This window comes from Pseudorasbora parva, chromosome 4 (assembly GCF_024679245.1).
Source record: "Pseudorasbora parva isolate DD20220531a chromosome 4, ASM2467924v1, whole genome shotgun sequence".
Classification (NCBI taxonomy): Eukaryota; Metazoa; Chordata; class Actinopteri; order Cypriniformes; family Gobionidae; genus Pseudorasbora; species Pseudorasbora parva.
In genome coordinates, this window is record NC_090175.1 from 55,775,996 (window position 1) to 55,802,518 (window position 26,523).

The 26,523-nt window shown below is 37.4% G+C and overlaps 1 protein-coding gene and 1 long non-coding RNA gene across 2 annotated transcripts; both read left to right on the plus strand.

Moving 5' to 3' along the window:
- The first annotated feature begins 1,567 nt into the window (after nt 1–1,567).
- On the plus strand, nt 1,568–15,937 carry LOC137073823 (CD48 antigen-like). Its single transcript, XM_067442524.1, has 5 exons — nt 1,568–1,780; nt 3,058–3,357; nt 4,915–5,172; nt 15,694–15,810; nt 15,927–15,937. Exons 1-5 carry the CDS (start codon nt 1,708–1,710, stop codon nt 15,935–15,937), a joined length of 759 nt encoding a protein of 252 aa, XP_067298625.1. The 5' UTR covers nt 1,568–1,707.
- A 788-nt stretch (nt 15,938–16,725) lies between these two features.
- Nucleotides 16,726–23,003, plus strand: LOC137073601 (uncharacterized). The gene is made up of 4 exons (XR_010904791.1): nt 16,726–16,795; nt 17,608–17,640; nt 18,838–18,901; nt 19,117–23,003. It is a non-coding gene; the product is annotated as an uncharacterized lncRNA (long non-coding RNA).
- The last annotated feature ends 3,520 nt before the right edge of the window (nt 23,004–26,523 follow it).

Below are 26,523 nucleotides of genomic sequence, written 5' to 3' on the forward strand. Positions count from 1 at the left end.
AGACGTCCTGCTCTAGTCGTTTTTGCTGCTGCTCCTGTTCAACTGCAGCCTCTGGGTCTGATTCCGGATCATAGATGTATGGCTGTATCTGATTAAAAGCCATATTTTTATTTTGAATAAAGTTTTTTTCCCGCTGTTAGGGATGACACAGCTTTACGACGCACTCGACTCAACACAATAGCAGCAGCGCGCACACGTCATTATTTAGCTCCGCTCACACGACACGCCCCCACCCGCTCGGCTTTTTTCGGAAAGACTCGGAACAGCGCATCTTTCTTATATAATTATTAAAAAAATAAAGACTTTTCGGAGATATGCAGGATGCAATGCTACTCTATAGGTACTCAAGATTGACATGACACTGACTGAAACTGAGTGTTTCACCCCCCCTTTAAATCATATATATATATATATATACAGCCATTCTGTCTGTGCAGCAACTGATGAAAAAAGGGGTCTTTTTGGTGCTGTTGTTATTGCAAAAATGACATAAATATATATTCTTCAATAATTTTTGAGTCTTGTCTTGCCTCTATACAACCTTTAAAATATCTGACTGTAATTTAGTGACTGCATATAGCCTTGTGATTCCATCTTTATTTTACCTGATAATGAACTAATTAGTTAAACCTAAGGAGGTTAATCAATATACAGTATAAATTCAAGAAACTACGATTTTTAAAGATTGATATACATTTTTGAATTATATTTTGTGTAAATTAATGTCTTTAAATTTAAAATTGTGACTCAAAGCAGGTATTACACACTTTGTAATTAACCTCTGATGCATTTTGAATTAAAAAAAATCAATAAAATATACTCCTGGGATTTAATATCTTGATACTATGTAGGCTAAACCACCTGGGTGGTAGAACAGGTCCTGAAACTGCACCACACCGCTATATAGCTCATTGGACCAGTTTTAAATTTTTATTTTTATACAGTCTATGAATATTACACACCGGTGTAATGACAAATCCTGTCCTCCTATGAAATCGTGTCCGCTGGTAGCGGTTTTAAATGCCTGATCAAACGTTGTTATACATGGTTCTGGACAAGCAATTGTTTAAAAATAAACTATGAATTCATTGCCATACTAAGTACACACATACACACGCAAAACATTTATTTGAAATATGTAATTGATTGCTATAATGAGAGCAAAAACATGTTCTGAATTATTTTGACTGACAAAATCATGACATAGTAGCCTAATGTACCTATAATGTAAATAATAAAGAATAAAAAAAAAACAGCAATATACAGAACATGTGCACAAAATAAATAGATTACTACTAATATATGAAACATATGCTTTGTAAGACATTAAAGACAGCAAAAATCAAAACGCGATTATGTAAGAATTGTAATCAGGCTCTGAACAGATTAACGTTACCTATTAAAATTTCTTTCAGCCAATAGAATCGCTCTGGGGGTCCTTGCGGACACGATTTATTTTACTGTCTATGGATTTCACATTTCACAGGGGGACAGGACATGGGGACAGGATTTGTCATGACACCGGATGGCCACAAGATGGCAACATAAACCGCTGAACGTCTCTGAAGCTCTACTTTCGGTTTCGTTTAAACTTCGACTTCCTCTTTGCTAGCCTCAGCCCTTTCATTGCGTCTCGGGTGTAATCCCGAAAACGTTCAGAGTTGACTATAACACAAGCACGTGAGAGGGTACCTACTTTGTGAAAAGATGTTAACGTTGCTTCTAAGATTCCCGACGGCCGTCCTCCTCGTCGTGTTCATCGCCTCAGGAGCCGTTTCAGGTAACATTAAGTTACGCGATCCGTTAGCATTCAATAACAAAGATAGCTAACATTGTTCTTGGCTAAGTTCAGTTTTAAAAGATAATATGATTCAGTAGGCATGTATCAAGTGATAACGCTCTATTTTGTTATATAATTATATTCAGGACAGTCTCTGTTGTGGCCTAGTTTTGTTAACGTTATTTTAAATTATTAGCTAACTTACAGGTCTAGCCGAGGCCTACGACCATTCAAAACGCGCCCAGATGATAACACTGTTACTTTAATATATCAATAATCATATTTATATATTGTGTTCTTTACATGAATTTCATGCATATCTCAATAGAATAACTTTACTATGTTCAAAACAGTAACTTACATTACGCTAATTTTAGTTACTTTTGTGTTGCCTTTGCCGTCTTCGCCGTAAACTAGCCAGCGAAGAACGAGACTAAGAAATGGGTGGGGTTGCTTTACTTAGCAATCCAACTTAGAAATGAGTTAGATTACATTTAGATGAAGTTATTTCATTAAATTATTTTTCTTCAAACAAATGTAGAATGTGGAATAACGTTTAGACATTTTTTTTTTTTGGTATAATATTTGTTAAACAGTTCAGTTTAAATTTCTTTAAATGTATGATATTTCAATAATCCCCTAAAGAAGAATATTGTATAGTGTCCGATGCTTTACCATCCATTTAAAAATGTCTGTTTAAATTAAATGTGAATAAGGAGACCGTGTCTTATTGTCACTGATTGGAGGAATGGTCACTTTAGTTTAGGGTCCTATTCTCACTGTTAACTAAACATTTTGTCTCGATAATAGTTGGTCGTTGTTAAGTTTAGGTATGAAGGGATGTAGAACATGGTCAGAATAAGGCGTTGATATTTGCTTTATAAGTGGTTTTAAACAGCCAATATCCTAGTGATATGCGTGCTAATAAGCAACTAGTTAATATTAAGAATCGAATCCTAAATTAAAGTGTTACAGAGGGAATAATTACTTTATTAGTAAGTTACTTAAAGAATATAGACCACCAAATGTGGCCTTTATTGTTAAAATAATCTGTTTGATTATGGGGAAATGCATAAACAGAAACAGGCTAAAGGAAAACCTGAATATTGTCTAACTGTACTTTTTGTAGTTTATATTTGTTCAACAATTTTATACCATATTTGGAAATAAAACTGTCATGTTCATTGTTTGTAATGTGACTGGCATTTAAGTAATAAAGAAAAAAGACGTGCTTGTTGAATATTGACTAACACACACTCTCATATTTTATCCATCAGGTGAAGTTGTGATGAAAGCAGTGGGTGATAAAGTTTCTTTTCATCCAGACAAACCTCTTCCTTCTCCTGTCAGCAGCATTATCTGGAAACACAGAAAAGGCGGTGATGTTATTAAGGCGATTGAATGGGATGTAGATGACGGTTTTGGCATCCCGAATCCGAGATTTCAGAAGATCACAGCTCTTGATAATAGGACTGGAGTAATCACTATTACTGGTTTAAAAGTTGAACACACTGGAGTTTATACCATTGACATCAACAGTAAAGAGCAGGAGCAGAGATTCACCTTGACTGTTAAGGGTGAGTGAATATTGATTATTGAAACATTTTAAAGGCGTTCTTTCATTACTATATTATTATAAAGCTTTTTTTTATTAAAAATTGAATAGGTTGTGAAACTTGATTCCATAGCTTTATCAGTATTTCTTTTTATTTGTATAAAGGCTAAATTGAATTTAAATGTAACAATAATTATTACACTGACAAAATTAACCTCTGTGTGGCAGTGCCGTGGTATTCTGGGATGTTTTTTGGCAGAAATACCATGATATATGGCTAGTGACAGTGAACTGAATGATTACCATAACTATACTTAAAGGGATAGTTCACTTTAAAATGAAAATTCTGTCATCCTTTACTCACCCTCAAGTTTTTTCAAATCTGTATGAATTGCTTTCTTCAGCTGAACACAAGGGAAGATATTTTGATGAATATTAGTAACCAAACAGTTAACTGGAGCCATTGACTTCCATAGTAGGAAAAAAAATACTATGGAAGTCAGTGGCTCCAGTTAACTGTTTGCAGCAGTGCGTGAGCAGCAGTGAAGCGGGGGTTTCGGCGGCGAGCCTATTTTAAAGGACAAAATAAATATGATTTTACACAAAAAGTACTTAAAATGCACACAAGAAGCACGTGTAGTGTGTTTTAACAATAACTGGAGTAGCCTAGGCTATGCCAGAAAAGAAAACGATGAATAAAAAAGATCTGTAGAAGATTTACCCATTTAAACTGGTTTTAATTATTCAGTTTGGGTGGTAGTATGGTTATGATTATAAAAAATAAAGTAAACGAGCCAGAAAATATGATGAACTTTCTTTTAGTTTAGTATGTAACACTCAGACAGACAGTTATATAGGCTATAGGCTCTAGCAGCTGCAGTCATGGTGTAAAGTGAAAGCACACTTTTGATGGACAAAATATAATATCACACAAAAAGCTCTCAAAATGCACACAAGAAGCGCGTGTAGTGTGTTTTAACAATAAAAACTGGAGTATGTCATTAAAGAAAACAGAATAAAAAATATCTGTAGAAGATTTACCTTTAAATTTGTTTTAATTAGCCTATTTAGTTTGGGTGAAAGTATGGTTATGATTATAAAAAGTAAAGTAAACTAGCCAGAAAATATGATAAACTTTCGTTTAGTTTAGTGTTTAATATTCAGACAGCTAAAGGCTTTAGCATTGTGGGAGCCGCTGCTGTGACCTGACCAATAAAGACTAGCACTTAACTATCCAATTAAATTGTGTTTGTTCTTTCTCCCCCCGCAATTAAATTGTTTACTGTGCTCGATTAACTGAGACTTCTTCCAGCTCTTACAGGTTGTTGGCCTTGTTTGTTTCGTTGCTTCTATTGCTCTCCCCTTTTTGGAAGTCGCTTTGGATAAAAGCGTCTGCTAAATGATTAAATGTAATTGTAAATATAAATGTGACGCTGTACAAACGCTTCCAGTGTGAATATATCTCGCGCAACTGCAGTGACAGTGTAGTTATGCTGAAGTGCTGCTCACGCTTGCGGTGAGTTTTTGATTGTACATTGTTTTCTCTGTGGACTGAATGTTTTCACTGTTTCTTTCACAGAGCGTGTCCCCAAACCTGAGATCAAGGTAGAGAAGACTAGTGACCCTAATGTTGTGTATTTGAGATGCGAGTACAGTGAAACGATCATCTGGAAGAATTCTGCTGGAGATATACTGAAGGGCAATCCAATCTCTCCGAAAGGAGAGTCCCTCACAGTTGAAAAAAATGGAGATCCAAACAACTACTACAACTGCACACTCGATAACGGCGCGAGTCAAGAGACCAGTGATCCGGTCAAAGAGGAAGATCTGTTTAAAGGTGAGATGGTGATTTACTTCAACATTACTTACTATAGAGGAAAGTCACTGAGAGGCAGATTCATTTTTTTTGGTTTAGGTGGTGCTGAAATGTTCATATATTGTCTTCACATTCACATATATTTGGACACCCACATCACACTTAAACATATCTAAATGTTGTTGCATTAGAATTAGATAAAACGTATAAGCAACCAAATGATTTGGAAGTACATTTCACAAAAAGAAGTTGTGGTAGATGCTCTTGCAAATCATTTTCAGGTAAACCTGAGGTAATATCTCTATCTTACCTTGAATTTTAAAGCCCTCAGCTGATGTCATACAAGTAAGGAGGATATCAGTGGCAAATATTATGTTTTCATGTTTGGTGTTTACCACATGCCTCAACATTTTATCACACATCACAATTATTCATTTGTGTATTTGTGTTTTCAACCACAAAATGTTTATTTTAGGCTACAGACATTTAAATGCACATGAGCACTAGCAAAAAACACACTGATGTCTATGGAAGCGTCAATAACAATAACTGAAGTTATAATTTGACTGTGTCTTATTCATATCAGATACGCATTATATAGTTAACTATATAGTTTACTCTATTCTTCTTATCAGATTCATGACAGTTTGTGAATATTTTGAATAAAGCATGAACAAATGATACAGCTGAGCTGTCATACAGCACTATTGCGGCTGCTGTGTGTCAGCAGAACGTGTTGCCATAGAAAAAAATAAGACGGTGCTTTCTCAAATATTTAGCCAGAGAATATGGTCATTTTTCTGCAAAATCAAGCTGAACCTTGAAGGTGGTTTGTAGCAGACCAAGATCTTCTGAATGAGTACTGAATCTCCTGATCAAAACACTCGATTAAAACGCAGCAAAACAAGCAATCCTATGTAAGCAAATGCATATGTAAAATAACACGACCATCAACATTAAACATCATATGAATCAAAACTATCTAATGTTAGTGAAGGAGATGTGGACCCAGGACGAACTACAGGACTGAAGCATTAGAGGTGTTGATGGACTCGATCTCCTCCATCTGTATTTGATCATCTCTGAATACAGTCTTTAACAAACACAGTATTCTCTTAGCTTTTTGTGCTAAATGTTGCTTTTTTTTTAATGAAACTGGCGCATATTCAAGTGTTGCTAAAAAAAAGAATGCCTGAAGCTAGAATAAAAGTATTTATTTTTTAAGTAGAAGAAGAGGGTCAGCTCTTACTTTTAATACATTGTATGCTCAGATATTCATAAACAAAAGTATTCTATGGGCTAATAGATTTTTATGAAATTATCAAAAACCCTTTTTTTAAAACGCTGGTGGGGAAAGAGTTTAAAGGTTTGTTCACCCAAAAAAAATGTAAATTGTGTCGTTATTACTCACCCTCAAGTCGTTGCAAACCCGTAAGACATTTGTTCCTCTTTGGAACACTAATTAAGATATTTTTCTTCTTCTCTAAGGTCTTGTGGCTGGGGATCGACCTGAGGGTGAGCAATTAATGACAGGATTTTTAGTTTTGGGTCAGAATGGTGTTCTATATTGCAGACAGAAATGGATCTTGAAATGATAAAAACATAAATTAAGATAATGTTGCACAAATAAAATGAAAGATGATAACTAGGCGTGTTACGATACTCTTGTCACGATTCGATTATATATCACGATACGATATGTATCATATATTTTAAGCCAACATATTTTTTTTAATCCGTGTTTATCGTTTACGATAGATTGTAAAACCCGTTATGACAACGCATAAAAAAGTAACGCAACCTTTGTTGTTGTTGGTTATTTGCGGACGCTCCAGCGATTGTAAATGAATCGTTCTTTGAGTGTTGTCGTGTGGACAGTAAAACTGGCGTTTTTGCCTTGCGACGTCAGAGTGTGCGCTGTTATCCGCTGTGTTTGACATCAGATTGTGCGCCACTGATTGCTTTGTTGACGACCGTATGGTTGACGATTCTGTGCAATGGCGGACATAGCTCACATATTGCTGATAGTAACTGCTAACAGGGCTGCTTGTATCATGTACACAGATACATGTTATTGTTAGCCTACCGGAACAGGTAATAACTTTTTGTTAGGCTTCTGATTGGCCTGCTGGTGTGGCATGCTCTTGTTAGCGGGTTTTTGCGTTTTCATGTAGACAGAGATTTCTTTAAAACCGAGCATCTGTGGACGGGATTTTTTTTTAAACGCAGGAGGAAAAACTCTGGTTATAAAAATACCCGTGTCCGTGTGGACTAGGCCTAAGAGACACGATGTGAAGTTGAGTGTTTAGTCACTGATTTACTCACACAGAACCCCTGACTGTACACGAATCATTAAATCACTGGTCTCAGATAGACGTGCCGATTTTCGGTAATGCGATTTATCACGATAATGAATATGCACTATATTGTTATCGTGGGCACTTCAAAATATCGTAAATAATAATTTATTAACAATTATTACATTTTTTATAATGCACTCAAGAATACTTTGCCCATCAACCGTATAAATGCTCAACACCGCTGTATTCTGCGTCAAAGGGACACACTCAGCTGTAAATGAGAAGCACATGAACAGGTGAAGGAGACGCGCTGCTGAAGTGCCGCTCAGTGACAGCAGAGGGCGCTGATGAACTGCAGGATGCGGCGATTACCCCGGAAACCCAAGGGGGTAATGTAGCGCTCGGAAAGCGTTCCACCCATAGGGGCTGCCATTGCTAACCAAGCCATCACCTGCTGTTAGCATCCCATTGACTCCCATTCATTTTTGAGTCACTTTGACAGTGAATAACTTTACATCTGAGGCGTTTAAAGACTCCATTTGTCCATTGTTTATTTCTAAAGAAACACGACAATGCATAAAAGGCTCCGTTACCTTGTATCTTACACTATCGCCCCGCAGAAGCTGTTTTTGTAAAAATAGGCTAACGATTGCGTCATAACCAACGCGACCCTGTCGCACAGTTGAGAAATTACCGTATAGACCTGAGGAGACGCTCGCAGGCAATCTTTTACTGTCTATGAGGCAGTCGGGGGGACGTGGAGACATAAAGTCTGATAAAGTCAAGGGGGAAGAATGGGGAGAAGCCGACAGTGAGCCAAAAGCAACGGGAGGAAAAAATTAAACAACATTATTCAGGTTTTACTTTCCACAACTACTAGAAGACCTACAGCTGTCAGACAGGAGGCTCACGTCACATCTACGTCCTCAAGCTCAGTCTGAGTCTGCGCAGTTCGCTCAGCCATCAGGAACTGAGTGCCTCTGATTGACCTCACTTTCTGCCGTTGAAGTCTATGGGGTCACTCTGTCCATTTCTTTTACTGTCTACGCGGAAACCCCGCAAACAAAAGCAACCGCTAGTGAAGTTTTTAAAACAGCCATTCGTTTTTGTAATCTCAATGTTGTTCATCACAGCACCAAATACTTAATACTTAAAGACTTAATAGGCTATTTATTTTCAAACTTAAACATTTTAATGTTTTAATCTGGACTACAACATGATTATTTGTTATTGTTCAGTAAAACTTTGAGACATACGACTTCATTAGTTAACATGTTAATTCATTATTACCAAACTGACAACGAAAAATACTTATAAAGAATTAATTATTCTAAGTAATGTTAATTTCTTACTTTCTGTTTAATAACATTAAAATCAAAATCAAAATAACTTTTTTAAGGACATAAGATAAAACTAACAATGATCAGTATTTCTTAACCAACATTACCAAAAACATTATACTTTCTGTACCAAATGTATCTATTGCTCAATCTTAGTGAATGCATTAAATAATGCGACATTATTGTAATTTGTTACCTGTTGTTCTTTATAGCCTAATTCTTTTTGAAAATTTTACTTTTACAGCTCTGGAAAAAAATTAAGAGACCACTTAACATGATTTCTCATTGATTTCTCAATGTTAAGTGTTCTCTTCATTTTTTCCAGAGCTGTATATATTTCTGGTGCATTGTATTATTGTATTTAAACATTAAGTTATTTTGTTATTACAAAAATAGTTCTTTAAAGCTGTTATGCTATGACAACACTTTTTTTGCAACTCGTTTCAATATCGTGATAATTTTGTATACCTTGATAAAAGCTTCGGCAATTGATCGCAACATGAAAAATTGATATCGGCACATGCCCAGTCTCAGATCAGGCATTAGAATTAACACGATTACTTATATGTTGTGGCATTAAGTTCTTTGCACACTGAGTCCGATATTTTCACATGCGTTTTTTCGTATTCGTGATCCGAAAAATGTGTCACGCACAGAGACCTTGCACACTGAGTTCGATGCGTATAAATGAATGCGTTATGGGGAAAAAACGCAGAACAAGACAAAGTGACATCTAGTGAGGATGATTTGTTTGTCCTGTGGAGAAATTGGGTTCATTCACTCCTGCGATCACATAGAGAAGAGAGTTTCTATCTAGCGGGATTATCAAAGTTTCAGGGGCTCAGTTTGATGCTTTGCTAGTGATACTGGAGCCACATATTAAAAAGAAGACCACTAATTTCTGTGAATCAATTGATCCTGAACAGAGACTGGCAGTATGTCTATGGATCCGAACACACACACACACACACACACACATACGGATGGGTATCGTTAAGATTTTAATGGTATTACTACTCTTACCGATACTGCTTATCGGTCCGGTACTTTAACGGTATTCTTATAGGTACTTTTTGAGATTTTTTATATATATATATATATATATATAACACACACACACAATTAACAAAAATACACATTATATAGGCCTATACAGTGCTTTCATTTCAGGAAGAATTATAGTAAAATAACACTGCATCGTTTATCATATGCTACTGCTGCAAAGGGAATTACATAAATTGCGTTAGACATAATTATTATTATTTTAATCTTTGGAAGCCAAAATCTAAAATAAAATCAGACTATCACAGATCTAAAGTGTAACCAGGCTATGTTTGACTGTTCTGTCCTCTGTCGTTTTGCGCGTGGTCTCTCTCTCTCGCTCTCTCTCTCTCTCTCTCGCTCGCTCGCTCTCTCTCTGTGTATTTTCAAAAGTACCGACAGAAGAACCGATAACGTCCGAGCTTATCGATACAACGGTCTTTCAATTCACCCCGTTTAATACCGGTTTTCGGTACCCATCCCTACACACACAGCTTTATGGAGACTTGATGTGCTATAATTATAGCTGTGATAATATTTGTAGTATTTTTACTAGAATATGTATGGTGGCTCTGAGTTGTCAAAACGTCTTTTAAAATGCGAAAACGCATAAAGTCGAACCTGTTCCAAAAAATTTTGACAGATGAAAGTTTCGGAGGCAGTGTGCAAGCGTGATAGACATAACATGAGGTCGTGTGTAAATTTGTATGTGAATTACGGACTCAGTGTGCAAAGGCCTTTCTAAAAGTCTGTTTGCAAATTTACCAAATAATCCACAGTGAATTTTCTACACTGGCATGCACGATTCAGTGGATGGGCTAAACATGCAGTGACGTAGAGGCAGGCGCTGATCTTCTGCGGAGGCGGTGTTTAGCTACACCATTACATAATGAAGTGTATCATGGTGATGTTTGGCGAGCTTCACATATATATCGCAGAGCTAGCATCAAGCATATTTCATCCATAACGGCTAGTGTGTGATGCAAGAAGTCCCTTTAAGTATGCGCAATGTTTCAGATGGTATGGCAAATATAAACACAAATAATCGTATATGGGTCACAATTAAAAGAATGTGTAAATGGACGGTCTATAGGCAACAAAACAGAATTGTGCATCAAGACCTGCAGTGTAAATGAAGCCAGAATCACAGCACTCATATGCCACAGTTTATTGAGCATATAACAGTTTTAAATAAATAAACAAGAACGATTCTATTCTTCTTATAAGGAAAACCATAGACCAGTCAGCACAAGCAGCGAGTTCCCTTTCAGGTTGTTGCATTGAGCACGTCACACCTTTTGATCACACACTGAATTAAAGGTGCACTATGTAGTATTTTTGCAGTAAAATATCCAAAAACACTAGGCCAGTGTTATATATTTTGTTCAGTTGGGCACTTACAATATCCCAAATGTTTTCAACTATTTGTAAATTGTGAGAAAATTGCTATTTTAACCAATGACCGGGACGTGTCAGCATAGCGTTTGAGGGAGTCGCCTGTCAATCTCGTCATATCTGCGCTTCCCTTGGTTTTATTCTGTAGAAGCGCTTTACTCTTAGCAGTGTGAACATGTCACAGCAGTGCCGAGCGAACGCACAGAGGAATGTCATAACATCATTTTAAACACACTTAAATGTATCCAATATGATAAACAGAGCTGCTTTACCTTGTACTCATGACCGGAAATGCGGAAAAACTGCAGCCCCCCGGCGACTGTGTCCCGTCATAATAAAAGTCCCGGTGCTCGCGAGCCGTGTGTGTAACAATCGCTCCAGCGGCCGTGCTCAGCTCCACAACACTCGCTCCTGCTCTGCTTTACACTACAGTAACGTTAATAACCAATCGCTCCAGCGGCCGTGCTCAGCTCCACAACACTCGCTCCTGCTCTGCTTCACTACAGTAACGTTAATAACCAATCGCTCCAGCGGCCGTGCTCAGCTCCTCAACACTCGCTCCTGCTCTGCTTTACACTACAGTAACGTTAATAACCAATCGCTCCAGCGGTCGTGCTCAGCTCCTCAACACTCACTCCTGCTCTGCTTCACTACAGTAACGTTAATAACCAATCGCTCCAGCGCCGTGCTCAGCTCCTCAACACTCGCTCCTGCTCTGCTTCACTACAGTAACGTTAATAACCAATCGCTCCAGCGCCGTGCTCAGCTCCTCAACACTCACTCCTGCTCTGCTTCACTACAGTAACGTTAATAACCAATCGCTCCAGCGGCCGTGCTCAGCTCCTCAACACTCGCTCCTGCTCTGCTTCACTACAGTAACGTTAATAACCAATCGCTCCAGCGCCGTGCTCAGCTCCTCAACACTCGCTCCTGCTCTGCTTCACTACAGTAACGTTAATAACCAATCGCTCCAGCGGCCGTGCTCAGCTCCTCAACACTCGCTCCTGCTCTGCTTTACACTACAGTAACGTTAATAACCAATCGCTCCAGCGGTCGTGCTCAGCTCCTCAACACTCACTCCTGCTCTGCTTCACTACAGTAACGTTAATAACCAATCGCTCCAGCGCCGTGCTCAGCTCCTCAACACTCGCTCCTGCTCTGCTTCACTACAGTAACGTTAATAACCAATCGCTCCAGCGCCGTGCTCAGCTCCTCAACACTCACTCCTGCTCTGCTTCACTACAGTAACGTTAATAACCAATCGCTCCAGCGGCCGTGCTCAGCTCCTCAACACTCGCTCCTGCTCTGCTTTACACTACAGTAACGTTAATAACCAATCGCTCCAGCGGCCGTGCTCAGCTCCTCAACACTCGCTCCTGCTCTGCTTCACTACAGTAACGTTAATAACCAATCGCTCCAGCGGCCGTGCTCAGCTCCACAACACTCGCTCCTGCTCTGCTTCACTACAGTAACGTTAATAACCAATCGCTCCAGCGCCGTGCTCAGCTCCTCAACACTCACTCCTGCTCTGCTTCACTACAGTAACGTTAATAACCAATCGCTCCAGCGGCCGTGCTCAGCTCCTCAACACTCGCTCCTGCTCTGCTTCACTACAGTAACGTTAATAACCAATCGCTCCAGCGCCGTGCTCAGCTCCTCAACACTCACTCCTGCTCTGCTTCACTACAGTAACGTTAATAACCAATCGCTCCAGCGCCGTGCTCAGCTCCTCAACACTCACTCCTGCTCTGCTTCACTACAGTAACGTTAATAACCAATCGCTCCAGCGGCCGTGCTCAGCTCCTCAACACTCGCTCCTGCTCTGCTTCACTACAGTAACGTTAATAACCAATCGCTCCAGCGGCCGTGCTCAGCTCCACAACACTCGCTCCTGCTCTGCTTCACTACAGTAACGTTAATAACCAATCGCTCCAGCGCCGTGCTCAGCTCCTCAACACTCACTCCTGCTCTGCTTCACTACAGTAACGTTAATAACCAATCGCTCCAGCGGCCCTGCTCAGCTCCTCAACACTCGCTCCTGCTCTGCTTCACTACAGTAACGTTAATAACCAATCGCTCCAGCGGCCGTGCTCAGCTCCTCAACACTCGCTCCTGCTCTGCTTCACTACAGTAACGTTAATAACCAATCGCTCCAGCGCCGTGCTCAGCTCCTCAACACTCACTCCTGCTCTGCTTCACTACAGTAACGTTAATAACCAATCGCTCCAGCGCCGTGCTCAGCTCCTCAACACTCACTCCTGCTCTGCTTCACTACAGTAACGTTAATAACCAATCGCTCCAGCGCCGTGCTCAGCTCCTCAACACTCACTCCTGCTCTGCTTCACTACAGTAACGTTAATAACCAATCGCTCCAGCGGCCGTGCTCAGCTCCTCAACACTCGCTCCTGCTCTGCTTCACTACAGTAACGTTAATAACCAATCGCTCCAGCGGCCGTGCTCAGCTCCTCAACACTCGGTCCTGCTCTGCTTTACACTACAGTAACGTTAATAACCAATCGCTCCAGCGGCCGTGCTCAGCTCCACAACACTCGCTCCTGCTCTGCTTCACTACAGTAACGTTAATAACCGCATCCATCAACATGATTTCTGCCCAAGCCCTATTTTCCACCGGCTGTGAGGTGAAGACCAGAGGTGGAAAGTAACGAATTACATTTACTCGCGTTACTGTAATTGAGTAGTTTTTCTGTGTACTTCTACTTTTTTAAGTAGTTTTAAAAATCTGTAATTTTACTTTTACTTAAGTACATTTTGATTAAAGTATTGTACTTCGCTACATTTTAAACCACATCCGTTACTGAGTAAAAATAAATCATTAATGCAAAGAGAGGAGGAAAAAGACCGCGATCCGGAAATGACTAATATTGAATAGAGGGCGCGGGGCGCGGGAGAGAACATGCGCGCAAATATCAGATGGAGACGAACAAGACATACGATACGTCAGTGACGCAGACCCAGGTGAAAGCAAAACGCCGTCGTTAACTCCTGGCTAGTATGGAAATACTTTGGATATAGAAAAAAATAATGTGGTGTTGTCCTGGAGGATATCAAATTTGCACAAAATGTGGATGCAAATGAAGAAACACATAGAACATGTTCGGGTACACATCCCTCTGTGCAGATAAAGGTATGTTTATAACTTAGGCCGATTGATTTCTGTGACGCAGAGGGAATACCGGAATCCAGTCATGAACATTAACTTTACATTATAACGTAGATTTGGTGTAATACACGCAAACTGGTGGATGAACGAAAAACTTGAATGTAGAGCTGTAGGCCTTAGAAATAAATCAAATCGCGACATGGTCTGTGAACATTAAAGCACAACATTTGTAACGCTTGTGTCCGGGTGAAAAATGCGGATAGCTCACTTAATATATCTGGAGTGGATGCAAACACGGAGGCGATTGACGTCAAACAGATCGCGCTTTATTTCCCGCTGAACTCTCATCACAAACTCCATTTCCGTCCACAGCATTACTCAATAAAACAAAATAACTGACTGTTAGCAACAGAAGAACAGAGAATAATCCCCACACATGGGAGCTCAAAACTCAGTGCGCACACACAAGATGCAGAACTCGTTTTCAGGGAGCGCGCAGCTCTTAAAGGGGCCACACTATATTTCTACTCGTTACACATTGAATGCTATATGAATATATGATCTGCTTGCTCTCTCTCTGTGAATGAGCTGCTCCGTCTACTACATATGGACTCTATTATTCTTAAACATTTTTACGTATTAATGATAAAAATAAGTTGTTAATCTAATTCATAATAATTTATTGAATTTAGTTTATTAGACATGTTTTATTGAAATTTTGATAAACAAAATAAACAAATGGTTTTAAGTTTGTTATAATAAAGCATTTGTTCAACCAAATAAAAAAAGACCAATCTTCTTCATTCATTTAACATCATTTTAACTAGTGATAATAACCATCATTTAATAATAGGTACAGTAAATGTTTAATTGATGTTTTCTGAGATAGTTGTCATATCGTCAAAATCTCATTCTATCACAACCCTACAGGGGACAGTCCCCCACCCCCACTGTTAAAAAGTAACTAAGTAACTTTTACCCTGAGTACATTTTAAATGAGCTACTTTTTACTTTTACTTGAGTAAATTTTTAGACCAGTAATTTTACTTGTACTTAAGTAAAATTTCATTGAAGTAACAGTACTTTTACTTGAGTAGAATATTTTGTTACTCTTTCCACCTCTGGTGAAGACCACATGTCCCAAGATGCTGCGCTCAAACTTGACGTCATCAAACTACACCTTTGTTTAGAATAGGAGCCCTCCAGTGGACGGAAAGTTGCATAGTGCACCTTTAAATAAGTTCAGGTCATGTAAATGTGTTTTGTAATTTGCCAGCTGTAGTCTTCATGAAAGTACTGTAACATCTTTCATTCAGTGACTGAAGCTAATGTTCTGTTTCTTCAGACGGATCAGGCAGTGGAATTGAAGCTGGGGGAATATTTGGTATTGTCATCGTACTCATCTGTGGCATCATCGCCATCATCGCCATCGTCCTTTATAAACTTCACGTCCAATTTAGAAGTAGGTTTCCTGTTGCATTTTATCTTTTATAATATGTGTATTTTGCCTATAAGCTTGAGTCTGTAGATTCCCTTACTTTTCTCCAACTGCTAGATGTGTATTTTTTTATGCTTTAGGATTATTTTAAAGAGTTCAATTTTAGAGATTATTTTAAGTTTATTTTGAAAGACAAATTAAGTATAGTTTTTGGCACTAATAGTGGCATTAATGCAGGAAAATGCATAGAAGTTAAATTGTATCCCTGTTTTACTAACTGCTTTCTTAGAAGTCTGATAATTGATTTTTAATCACGTTTTTTTTTTTTTTTTTTTTTACACCAGCTCGTGTTGATGGCATCTTTTCACGTTTCAGAGGTGAGTTTATGTCTGTTTGAGTGATGTAAAAAACTTCATACCAGCAACGAACATACGATAAAAATACTTGATATAATTTGATGGACATTTAATTTCATCAGCACCTTTGTCCCCTCTAGTGATGGCCCGGTTCATTGTTTCATTTGATGGATTGTTATTTTGAGAAATAAATTAGTAATAGGCTTTTTATATTTAACATGTTATTCATATCATTCTGCCCTGTGACTCTATTTTTTAATTTATTTTTTATTTTTACAAAGCCTACAAGGAAATCATTGTAAATCATTGTATTCAAGGAATGTAATGCACGCAAACTATCAGAAAACTGTAAGTTAGCAATACATATGGATAGTATAGATCATATGAGAGACATAAACAACACAGATGAAATGGTGCCGTGAGGACTTGATATAAAGCCCTTACTTGAAAAGTATTTAGCTTTTCATTGGTTTTTTATGAGTAGGCATTTATATAATTTATTAAGGCCAATCATTTTTTATATTTAATGAAATGTTTTTTAGTATTTGTGGTAATTTACTCTGTACCATTGTGCATGAATTCAGGGATCTTTTTCTTTCTCACAGGTGATACTGGAGCAAAGCAAAATAGTTTGAATTCAGCAGAGAGCGGAGGTAAGATGTTATAAACAGGCATCTCTTAGGCTTGCTATAATAGTCGGTGTTGCCAGTGTTCAGACTCAACACCGGTAACATCACTTGCACACCGTAGCACAGCCCCACCATCATTTAGATTTTTTTTTATAGTAATAAAATATAGTTCAGTTAGAGAACAGACAATACAAATAATAAATGAAACTGTCTGCTTAATATACTTAATAATAATAATGCCAGAGCGGCCGTGTGCATGTTACTTTCAGTTAGATAAAATCAGTGATTTAAAAGCCCAGTCGTGATACCGGTATTACCAATGTTGTCACACATTGATTAAGTGTTTTTTTTTATTCAAAGCCTATAAGGAACTAATACATGCTATTTAGGTTTATTCAAGTTGAGCTTTTTAAATGTATTTGTTGAGCTTATACGCTTATTATAAACGAACAAAACAAGACCATTGGATCATTAATTGCTAATCTGATTTCACTCTGAGCCTTTGGAGTAAAGCAGTCTGATGGTATTCAAGTAATAAAATACACTCAAACTATCAGAAAACTGTTAGTCAGCAAAACATATGGATAGTATGGATCATAGTATCAAAGACATAAACAGCACAGATGAAACATGGTGCCGTAAGGCTCAGAGGACTTGAAGTAATGCCCTTACTTGAAAAGTATTCAGCTTTTCATTGTTTTTTTTTTTATGAGTAGGCATTTATATTATTTATTTAGGCCAATATTTTTTTATATATAATTTTTTTTTTTTTTGTTGTAATTTACTAACATTGTGCCATTGTGCATGAACTCATGGATCTTATTTCTTTCTCACAGGTGAGCAGCCATCTCCGGCTTCACCGAACAACGGTAAGATGATATAAACAGGTATCTCTTAAAGGGTTAGTTCATCCAAAAATGAAATTGATTGAATGAAAATGGTCATTAACTCCTCACCCTAATGTCGTTCCACACGTGTGACAATTTTGTGTCCGTGCATTACTGTAGGCAGTAATCTTTAAAGTGAAAGCACCCTAATATATCCTATTGGCTACCCATCAAATAGCAACAACTGGGAAAAAAACGAAAAGTAGCCTGACTTAAACGTACAAAAATAAAGGAAAAAAAAGTTTGTATCTATATCTTTGTTGTATTTATTTGTCCTCCTATAATTTGTTTATTAGTTCTTATTTTATTACTGACTGTTTCCCTGATTAATTAATTCAATGAGAACTCTTTATATTAGGCATTTGCTTATTGCTGTGATTTACTTTTCCCAGATATTTCCCACCCTAAGTGATCATGTTATTAAAGATACATAGTACACCACTGGGCTAGGCTTTTTTTTGTAAGATACCAAAATAAACAAGATTTGTACATTTTGTTTGTTCTATTGTCGTGTATGACTATTGTGCATCTAACATAATACATATTATGGTAAATGTGGTATCCAAATTTATTTTATTTTTTTAAACAATCACAATTGTATTTTTTGCACATTTCTGAAAATCACCACCACAAAGTCAGTAATTTTGAGTGCAAAAATCACAAAAAAATATTGCGAAATCCTGGAGGGACTGGTTTGCCTACAGTGTTTTCTTCCTTTTTATTCATATATTTTTAAACAATGACTTTATTCGTTAAAAATATTGAAGAAAAATTATGAAGTTGCCATTTAAGGTATAAGCAAGTTTATTTTTAAGATTTTTATTTATTTTTTATTTTCATATTTTATTTTCATATTTCTAATTTATTAAATATTAATTAAAATAAATATAAATTATTTATATTATATATCGGCTTAATTTATATTGGCCATCGGTCACACTGCTCTCAAAGATGTTGGCAATCAAAAAACTAATATCGGTCGACCACAAGATTGTTCTCTTTGTCAAGTTCAATTCTGCTGCATGTTCTCGCAAAGTGAATAAAATCATATTATGATAGACACAAGCTCAGCAGTGTTTATAATTTTTAACACTGCATTCTCTGAATCTGATTGTTTTTTTTTTTACTAGTGTTTAGCTGTCCTTGACTCTTGTTTGCATACATTTCTGATTTTCATAGAGAATGTTCCTCTGAAAACAGAAGAGACTAATCAGGAAGGAAAAGATGTGGAAAAACAATGAGGGTAAGATAATAGCACATCATTGTGTCTCTGGACACAATTCGCCTGATTCCTCTTATTCATTATCAGAGTTGAGCGGTCATTGCATGTTCATCCTGTGTCGAGTTTAATTTCAGTAATTTGATCAAGATCAACATCTAGCTCTTCTCAGTTCAGTTCTTCAGCACATTGTTCCTGTTTCTGCAGTTCTAAACAAAATTGCTTATTTTACTTTCTAGAAATGAACATCTGCTTCTGTGAAGGAGAAACCAGAACGATACGACAGAATGAGGATTTTTCATCCAATCGACTAAAAAAAAAATCTTTCTCAAGGATTATAAATTTTTCCCAAAAAATGAGCAGAAAACATTCAATGATAGAAAAATTAATAGTTTGGAACTTTTCATGTATTTATACATTAATTGAATTGCTACAGTGTGTTAACACTGCAGGATTTAGTTTTCTTCCAAAACGGATCTTTTGACTGGATTATTTGCTAATGTTTTGGATCCCCTGTGTTGTTTGTGTCACTTTCAGCATTTGTGTGTTCTCTACATGTGTTGCTTTAGTTCAGGTGTAGTCCTGGTATAGGGTTTTGACAAATCCTTGACACAAAAGGGGCTTCCAGAAGCAATCCTTCCTGCATACTGTCCACCGGAGGAGAACGAACAGTGTGGATTTAACTGATGAGAAGTGGTGCAATCATCGATTGTAGATCTGAGAGCAGTCAAAGGGATGCGGTAGGGAGGAGCTTTTTCATCACACAATGCTACATATTGGATAACTAATCAAATCTCAATTGGTTGTGTGTAAAAAAAAAATCAGATATTTTCTGCCAGTGGACAACCAAAGATCAACATAGGTGATGTGATATTTAATTCTCAACTGTACTGAATCAAACTGGCATGTAACTTTTTGTAACTATATGTAAATATGCCTTTATTTATGTAGTTTTTATATAGTTTTGCTGGATGTTGGACAAAGAAATGCAGCGTGTATTTAAACTTACACCTTGTCTACATTGGGCATTTCCATTGAAGCAAAGCATTGCCATAGCTTGAGGCTGTCAACATAGATTTGCGTAAAAGTGTATCCAGATCAGAGTCTTAAGGCTCTAATATACTCACAGCAAAGTTTATATTCGTTCTTCACTTTGGGGTAAAAAGAAATACACAAGAAAAAAAATACACAAGTGGCAATATACTGCTAGTCAACATCCTGACATCACCCACTCTGCTAAAAGAGCGACGTTTGGATGAATATGTAAATATGTGCTGTGCGCTTTCCTCTCAATAACAAAATAAACAAAAATGAGAACAGCAGTTCTGATCATAGTGATGTGGATTAGTTAAGCACCAGCTTTGCAAATTAGCACTCTAGTCGAGTCACGTTTTTTTAAAAAGCACTTTATTCAATAGATTGCTTCAAATGAAGCACCTTTTGTAGTAGTATACATAAACACTGTCTGTTTAAGGGTGTGTTCATACATGTAATTCAGTTCACTTGGTTCATGAGGTCATGGTCCGCTTACCTTTCACATTTTTGATACCGAACCTAAAAACATAGGGCTGCATTCACAACCTGATTGTTCGGCTTTTATGATGTATATTTCGAGCATCCAACTTATCGAACATCCAAATCGATGCTGTGTGCTGGGCTAAATGTGCTTGTTGTACGTGCGTAGCTACATATGATGGTGTTTTGACCAGCTGAGATCTCGTGAAGAGCTTATAAAGTGTGTAAAGGAAATAAAACGGCGTCAGGAATCCCTCCGTCACAAACGAAGATCTGCTTCGAGGAGATGCGTTCTGACGCCTGTACATAACTGTGATGGGCAACATCGCCACTATGATGAGATAAATGGTCTGCTTAAGGATTCTGTCCTTTTTAGGGTCGCATCTTCTGACATGGGGCCCTATTTTAACAATCTGGGCACATGGTGCAGATGCAAGTAGGGTTTGTTGTAATCCACCTTTGCTAATTTAGTGGTGGAAAAAAAACCGGTGCATTTGGTCCAAAAGGATTGCCCCCAGTCTCCTAATGAGTCATGGGTGTGTTTTGGGCAAAACTTGCAATAAAATCTCCTCCCATTCCCTTTAAAAGCCAGTTGCGCTCACACCATGGCGGATTCACTAATTAACATGCGAGTGTAAAAACAGAACCCTTCTCCAGAGAGCAAGCCTTTTAATATTATTAATATTGGCATGTGTGTGTTGCTGCACGTCCCTGTGTGTGTAATAAACTCTCCAGCAATGCACCTGAACTCACCTGGTTTTTAGACCAGCACTCCCACAGCACAATTCAAACCGCACCAGAGATCGCTTGGAAGCGGACGGAGACCCATCTTTTCATGCTTGTTTGGTGCGCGCCAGAGTTCAGATGGCAGCGTTCACACTTAATCAAATGAACCGTGCTAACAGAGCAATCACACCAGGGTTCGTTTTAATCCAACCAAACATGCCAAGTGTGAACACACCCTAAAGTTGAATTACAAGATCAATTTGTACATAAAATGTCTTTACTTAGGACGTCTGACCTCTACTGACTGAAAAGATCTTGTGTGTTGAACTCTTGAAACTAGGCAATATGCTAAATCGCTCTTCGATTTCACTTGAAGCCTTTAGGGCAACGCAACTGATGCGAACATGGGTCTTACGGCGATCGCAAATGTGAACCTACTCTCTAGCAGGAAGGTGATTGCGAATGGACCAAATGGCGAGGGTAGTCCTGCTTACTTTAACTCAAGCTGGGCTCCACCCAATGCTTGTGATGACCCTGGTCCAAATCCAGTTTCCACCCAGTGTGGACAGTATCAGTCATTGATTAATGTTGTTTTGATGCGACGTGTCCACTGTAGACAGGGTGTATGTGTAAAATAAAGGGTTGATTCTGTTTTCACTGAGTGTAAATAGGTGTATATACTGTTTGTACCTAGTACAATTTTCAATAAATAGCGTTTGGTGACAGTAATGGTAATCTCAGAAAGTGTTAGTAGTAGTAATGCGCTGTTTGTACTGAAGGCAAATTGAGTAGGGGTGGACAGAGTTAGTAGAAATAGCTTTCATATTTGCACTCAGTGTAAATAGACAGCGCCATAATTAAATATAGATGTAATCATTTTGAATGGGAAACAGCTGATACTGAGAAATAGAAGCTGTCTCTTGCTGCAAAGTTATGGCAGACAACACAAAACCTTGCTGATTGCTTTATTGTTATGAATGCATCCTGCACTGTTGAGCCCTGAATGCAATTCAGATCAATTCTGAACCTGTTTGGTTGCGAGGGTTTGAGGGCTTTTTATGACATTACATTTTTCAGACAAAACCCATATGTATTAGAGTTCAAATGAAAACAGGACAATGTCATTTTAGGTCAGTTGTGGTGACTCTTGCTATTATAAGATGAATCTCAAATGAAACCATGTTTCTAAGTTTTATTTTGAAGTGTTTTAGTCCTTCTGTAATTTAAAGAACAGTCAAAAGCATGACTCTTGAATGATGGTATTTTTCCATTGAAAGGCATCAGGCTTTAAGCCATGAGTGGAAACTCCTACACCGCTGGGACTTTTCTCGGGTGTGGTTATGATTCATTCATAGTTCACTCTTGAGTTTGTTTGTTTGTTTAATATATTAAATTGTATATGATCACTGCTATATGCAAACCTTTTTATCACTGTATCTATTATTTTATTTACAGTAATGTAAATTGTAAAATATTATTTTTTGTTCATAATATCAGCATTTTCTGCTTTCATGTTATCATACATAGTGTAGTCACATTTTTAACCCTTTTCATGCCAGAATCTTAGTGTCTTGATTGCATTGACATCGATGAGCTCAGTCTGAAGAAAGGAAACGTCTTTCTCACCACAGGAAAGTGTGCGTAGACTTCCTCTTTGTGTTTATAAGACAAATACATGTGTTGTTTTTTGATACATTGCTGTTTGAATGTATAAAAAGGCCTTCCATTAACAACTGAATGGTGTGAATGTCGCTGTGTGTTTGTTTCTTTGTAAAAGCAACTCTATAGAAACACTAACCCATCAATCTGTTGCTTTAGGGATTAAAAAAGAATTAAGGAAGTTGTCTTGTCAACATGCAACAATAAACTAACTCCTGGAAACTGACTCTCAATATTACTATTATTATTATAAAGTTGTCGAAGCCTCTTCCATTATTTTAAAATCAAATTTTGCTTGCCTGCTCATCTCAAAATGGAAAGTGGATTTTAGTGGAAGACGTCTGATAATGTGTCAGCTGCGGTAACTTAATGTGTATTTCGTTTAAAGAAATTTGCAATTTAAGGAATGGTGACAAAAGCTCTTAATTGTTGCATGTTTAATTTCATTGTTTGTCTGTTTAACAACATTAATACTTATTTTTGCTATAGTTCATCCAGTTGTTTATTCACCCGCATGTCGCTCTAATCCTCTATAATTCTTTTTCTGTGAAACATGAATAAATATATATAATGTTTATACAGTGAAAGTCATTTTGGTCCATTATTTGGACCCTTAAAGTCATACAGGTTTGAAACAACATGAGGGTGAGCGAATGATAACAATTATTTTGTTTTGTTTTTTTCTGAGCGAAATTTCCTTTTAAAACAACAATCAAACTTGCTTTTTACATGAATCCCACTAATCAAAGCTTTATGATGTTAGCATTTTTTATGACAGTGCTTAATAAAATGTACTTACACTTTCTTTGTTAAACACATTTTAAAAATGCTGCGTTATGCCAGGTGTTCATTGACTCTTATTTAACATTTCCCCAACAGAACAATAGTTTATTACACATACTGCAATAGATTTCTCTAATTACGGGGCATTTTTGATGGTTCCATTAGGCTGAACTGAAAAGTACATAAATCTCTGCATAACGTTTGTATGTTGTCTTTAAAACGTTAATTGTAGCAGCGTATTTTAATCTATCACACTTCTTTTTTTTTATGTTACTTTTTGATGTTTGACAACGCAATATAATATTTCCTTGTTATTCTTATATACTCTGAACTGTACCACAATGTATTCTATTTGTTTTGTTTGTAATTATAAAAAATAAATACATTTAAAAAACTCATTTTCCAGGTTTCTCATGTAGCTACAATGGCACAATGTATTTTCTTGAGACTACATTAAACATACATATTTTTGTGTTCCCATTTGCTCAATACCAATTGAAAAACTCCACAATAATGTTTTTGCAACTTTCAAAAAGACCAACAAAAAAAAAAAAAGATTAATAAAAAGAAATAGAAGCCCCGTCACTTCCACATCCGCTGTATTACAAACACCCACACAGCAGCATTAAAACATATATTTCTATTTTGATGCAAAGGTACTATAATACATAGTATAGTGTTATAAATGTATTTTTTACTTTCATGAAAGAAAAAAAAAACACGTTGCATGACTTGCTAAGATGCCCGTTAAAACGCGTCATCACAGTGTGTTGTGTCGCACAGGAAGCCCTTAAACATTTGCCCGCCAAAGCCTCGCTCTGCATCGATAGGTAAGTCTCTTCAACCTCACGTAATGTTGACTTATGTGATCGGTTTCAGTCTCATTAAGTCTTGTTCTATAAGCTTTTGCTGAAGAAATATGGAAGTGAAGAGTGTGTTTTCCTGGAAATCCCCGTTTGTCGTGTAGCCTACTTTATGTAATACGTCCTCAATTTAGAATAATTTAGAAACTTGTTAGCAACTTGGATTCAAAGAAAAACACCTGCTTTAAAATTTATATCTGAGGTCTGACTGTGTGTACTTAATAATGTAGAATTGTTAAAGTTTCAATTAATATTACCCACAGACATTATTCCTTATTTACTAATAAATCCAAACCTATTATTAAGCTATTCATAAAATCCACATGAACTCAACCTAACGTGTCAAGTGTAATTCTTACACATAAAAATTATATATATATATATATATATATATATATAAACAGCGTGATGTGATACATTTCAAAAGATGTGAATGAAGAGATGTTGACCAATATTGTAAACACTACATTGTAAATAAATGTGGAATTGTGGTCACCTCTCCTTATTGTCATCTGATAGTATAAAATTGTAAAGATTGCTTGCATCTCTCTTGGCGTTCATCCAAGATTTTAGCCCCATTTCCTCCGAAATTACCCAGAACCATTTGTCCCAGGAACTTTTTTTCCCAGGAACTCTTTTTCCCTCAGACCTGCGTTTCCCTCGCGGTCTATAGTGGCCAAGTCCCGCCCCCGAAAGATCCTGAACTTTTAAAAATTACTACCTCGCAACCAGGAGCTTCATTTAGACGGCGGTTCCTGTGGTTGAAACATACCGAGTACCATCCCAAAGTCCCTATAGTTCCTGGGAAAAGTTCCTGTGGTGGAAACATGGCATTTGTTGAAACTTATCCGTAGGCCCCAATCAGACAGAATGGGTTTAATGTTTTTTTTTTCTTCAGAATGCGTCCCAATCAGCTCCCTAGTTTAGTAGGACACTGTTGATGATGGTGGCCATTTTTAAGGGCTGTCTCAATCGCAGAATCCTTCCAGTGCACTGAAACATTCAGTCCCTAAAAAGTCCCAAAATGCACCACAAAACCCATGATGATCACTATGTTCCCTTATCAGAAGTTCTGAAGCGCGAAACTTAAAGCATGTGAGCTAAATCACTACACATAATGACACGCGAAATATGTTTTTAAAAATAGGAAAGCATTATTTTATTATTTTTCAGGTTAACATACATCGCTAGCCAGGTAATGAACACAATCTAGCTAACATTTATGCTTTATTCATGTCTGAAATGTTGCACGTATATGTAACAAGCAAATAATTTATCATAATGTACTTAAAATAACATTACAAGTAATGTCAGAAAGATAAGTACCAGTAATGATATTGTACAATAAGGACATTGTCATGTCGGTGGAAATAGAGTCATCAGTGTCCCAATATGTAGTGAGAAAGTGGAAACCTCTCCCAGTTTCTCTTGAAGCCATTACGGAAGTGACTTAAACTGTAATTCATCGACTGGCCACTAGGGACAGGCTCCAGAAGGGAGCAGAAACTCATTGAGCCCCATGTTAAAATGCCCAAATGTACAGCACAATAAAACATGTTTGACAAATTGTGGTTTTGGTCTATACTGCTAATTTTGCCCTTCATGACGACTGTGATGAGGTGATTTTTTTTATTACTCATTCATTTACATTATATAAAGCTTTAAAGTTCTGCATAAATTAGGGTGTGGCCACTTTGAGTGACAGGTGGATTGCCATTTGTCTGCTGTCTGTTAGTCATTAGGTCACCTCAGCTCCGCCCACGTCCCGCCTCTTTGCCTATTTTCAGTTATCTGGGCATAACGTGCCATGACGTGCTGCCAAGATGGCAATGGCCGATTTTGAGACTTCAAAACTGCTCTTCAGAACCTTCTAGGTGACATCATGGACACTACGTCCAATTTGTTATTATTTTTTACAGTTTATAGTGGTGAGTTAGGGTCCTTAACTGTCCTTACCAGTGCCCGAAATTGTGTACATGACTATAAGCTGATTCACAAGCTCAGGAGCGAGGGAATGGATTTAGATGCACCCAAGATAACCGTCACCACAAAGGAAGGCCCGCCTCTCCATTCATTAGATTGGGCAATGTAAAAAAATAA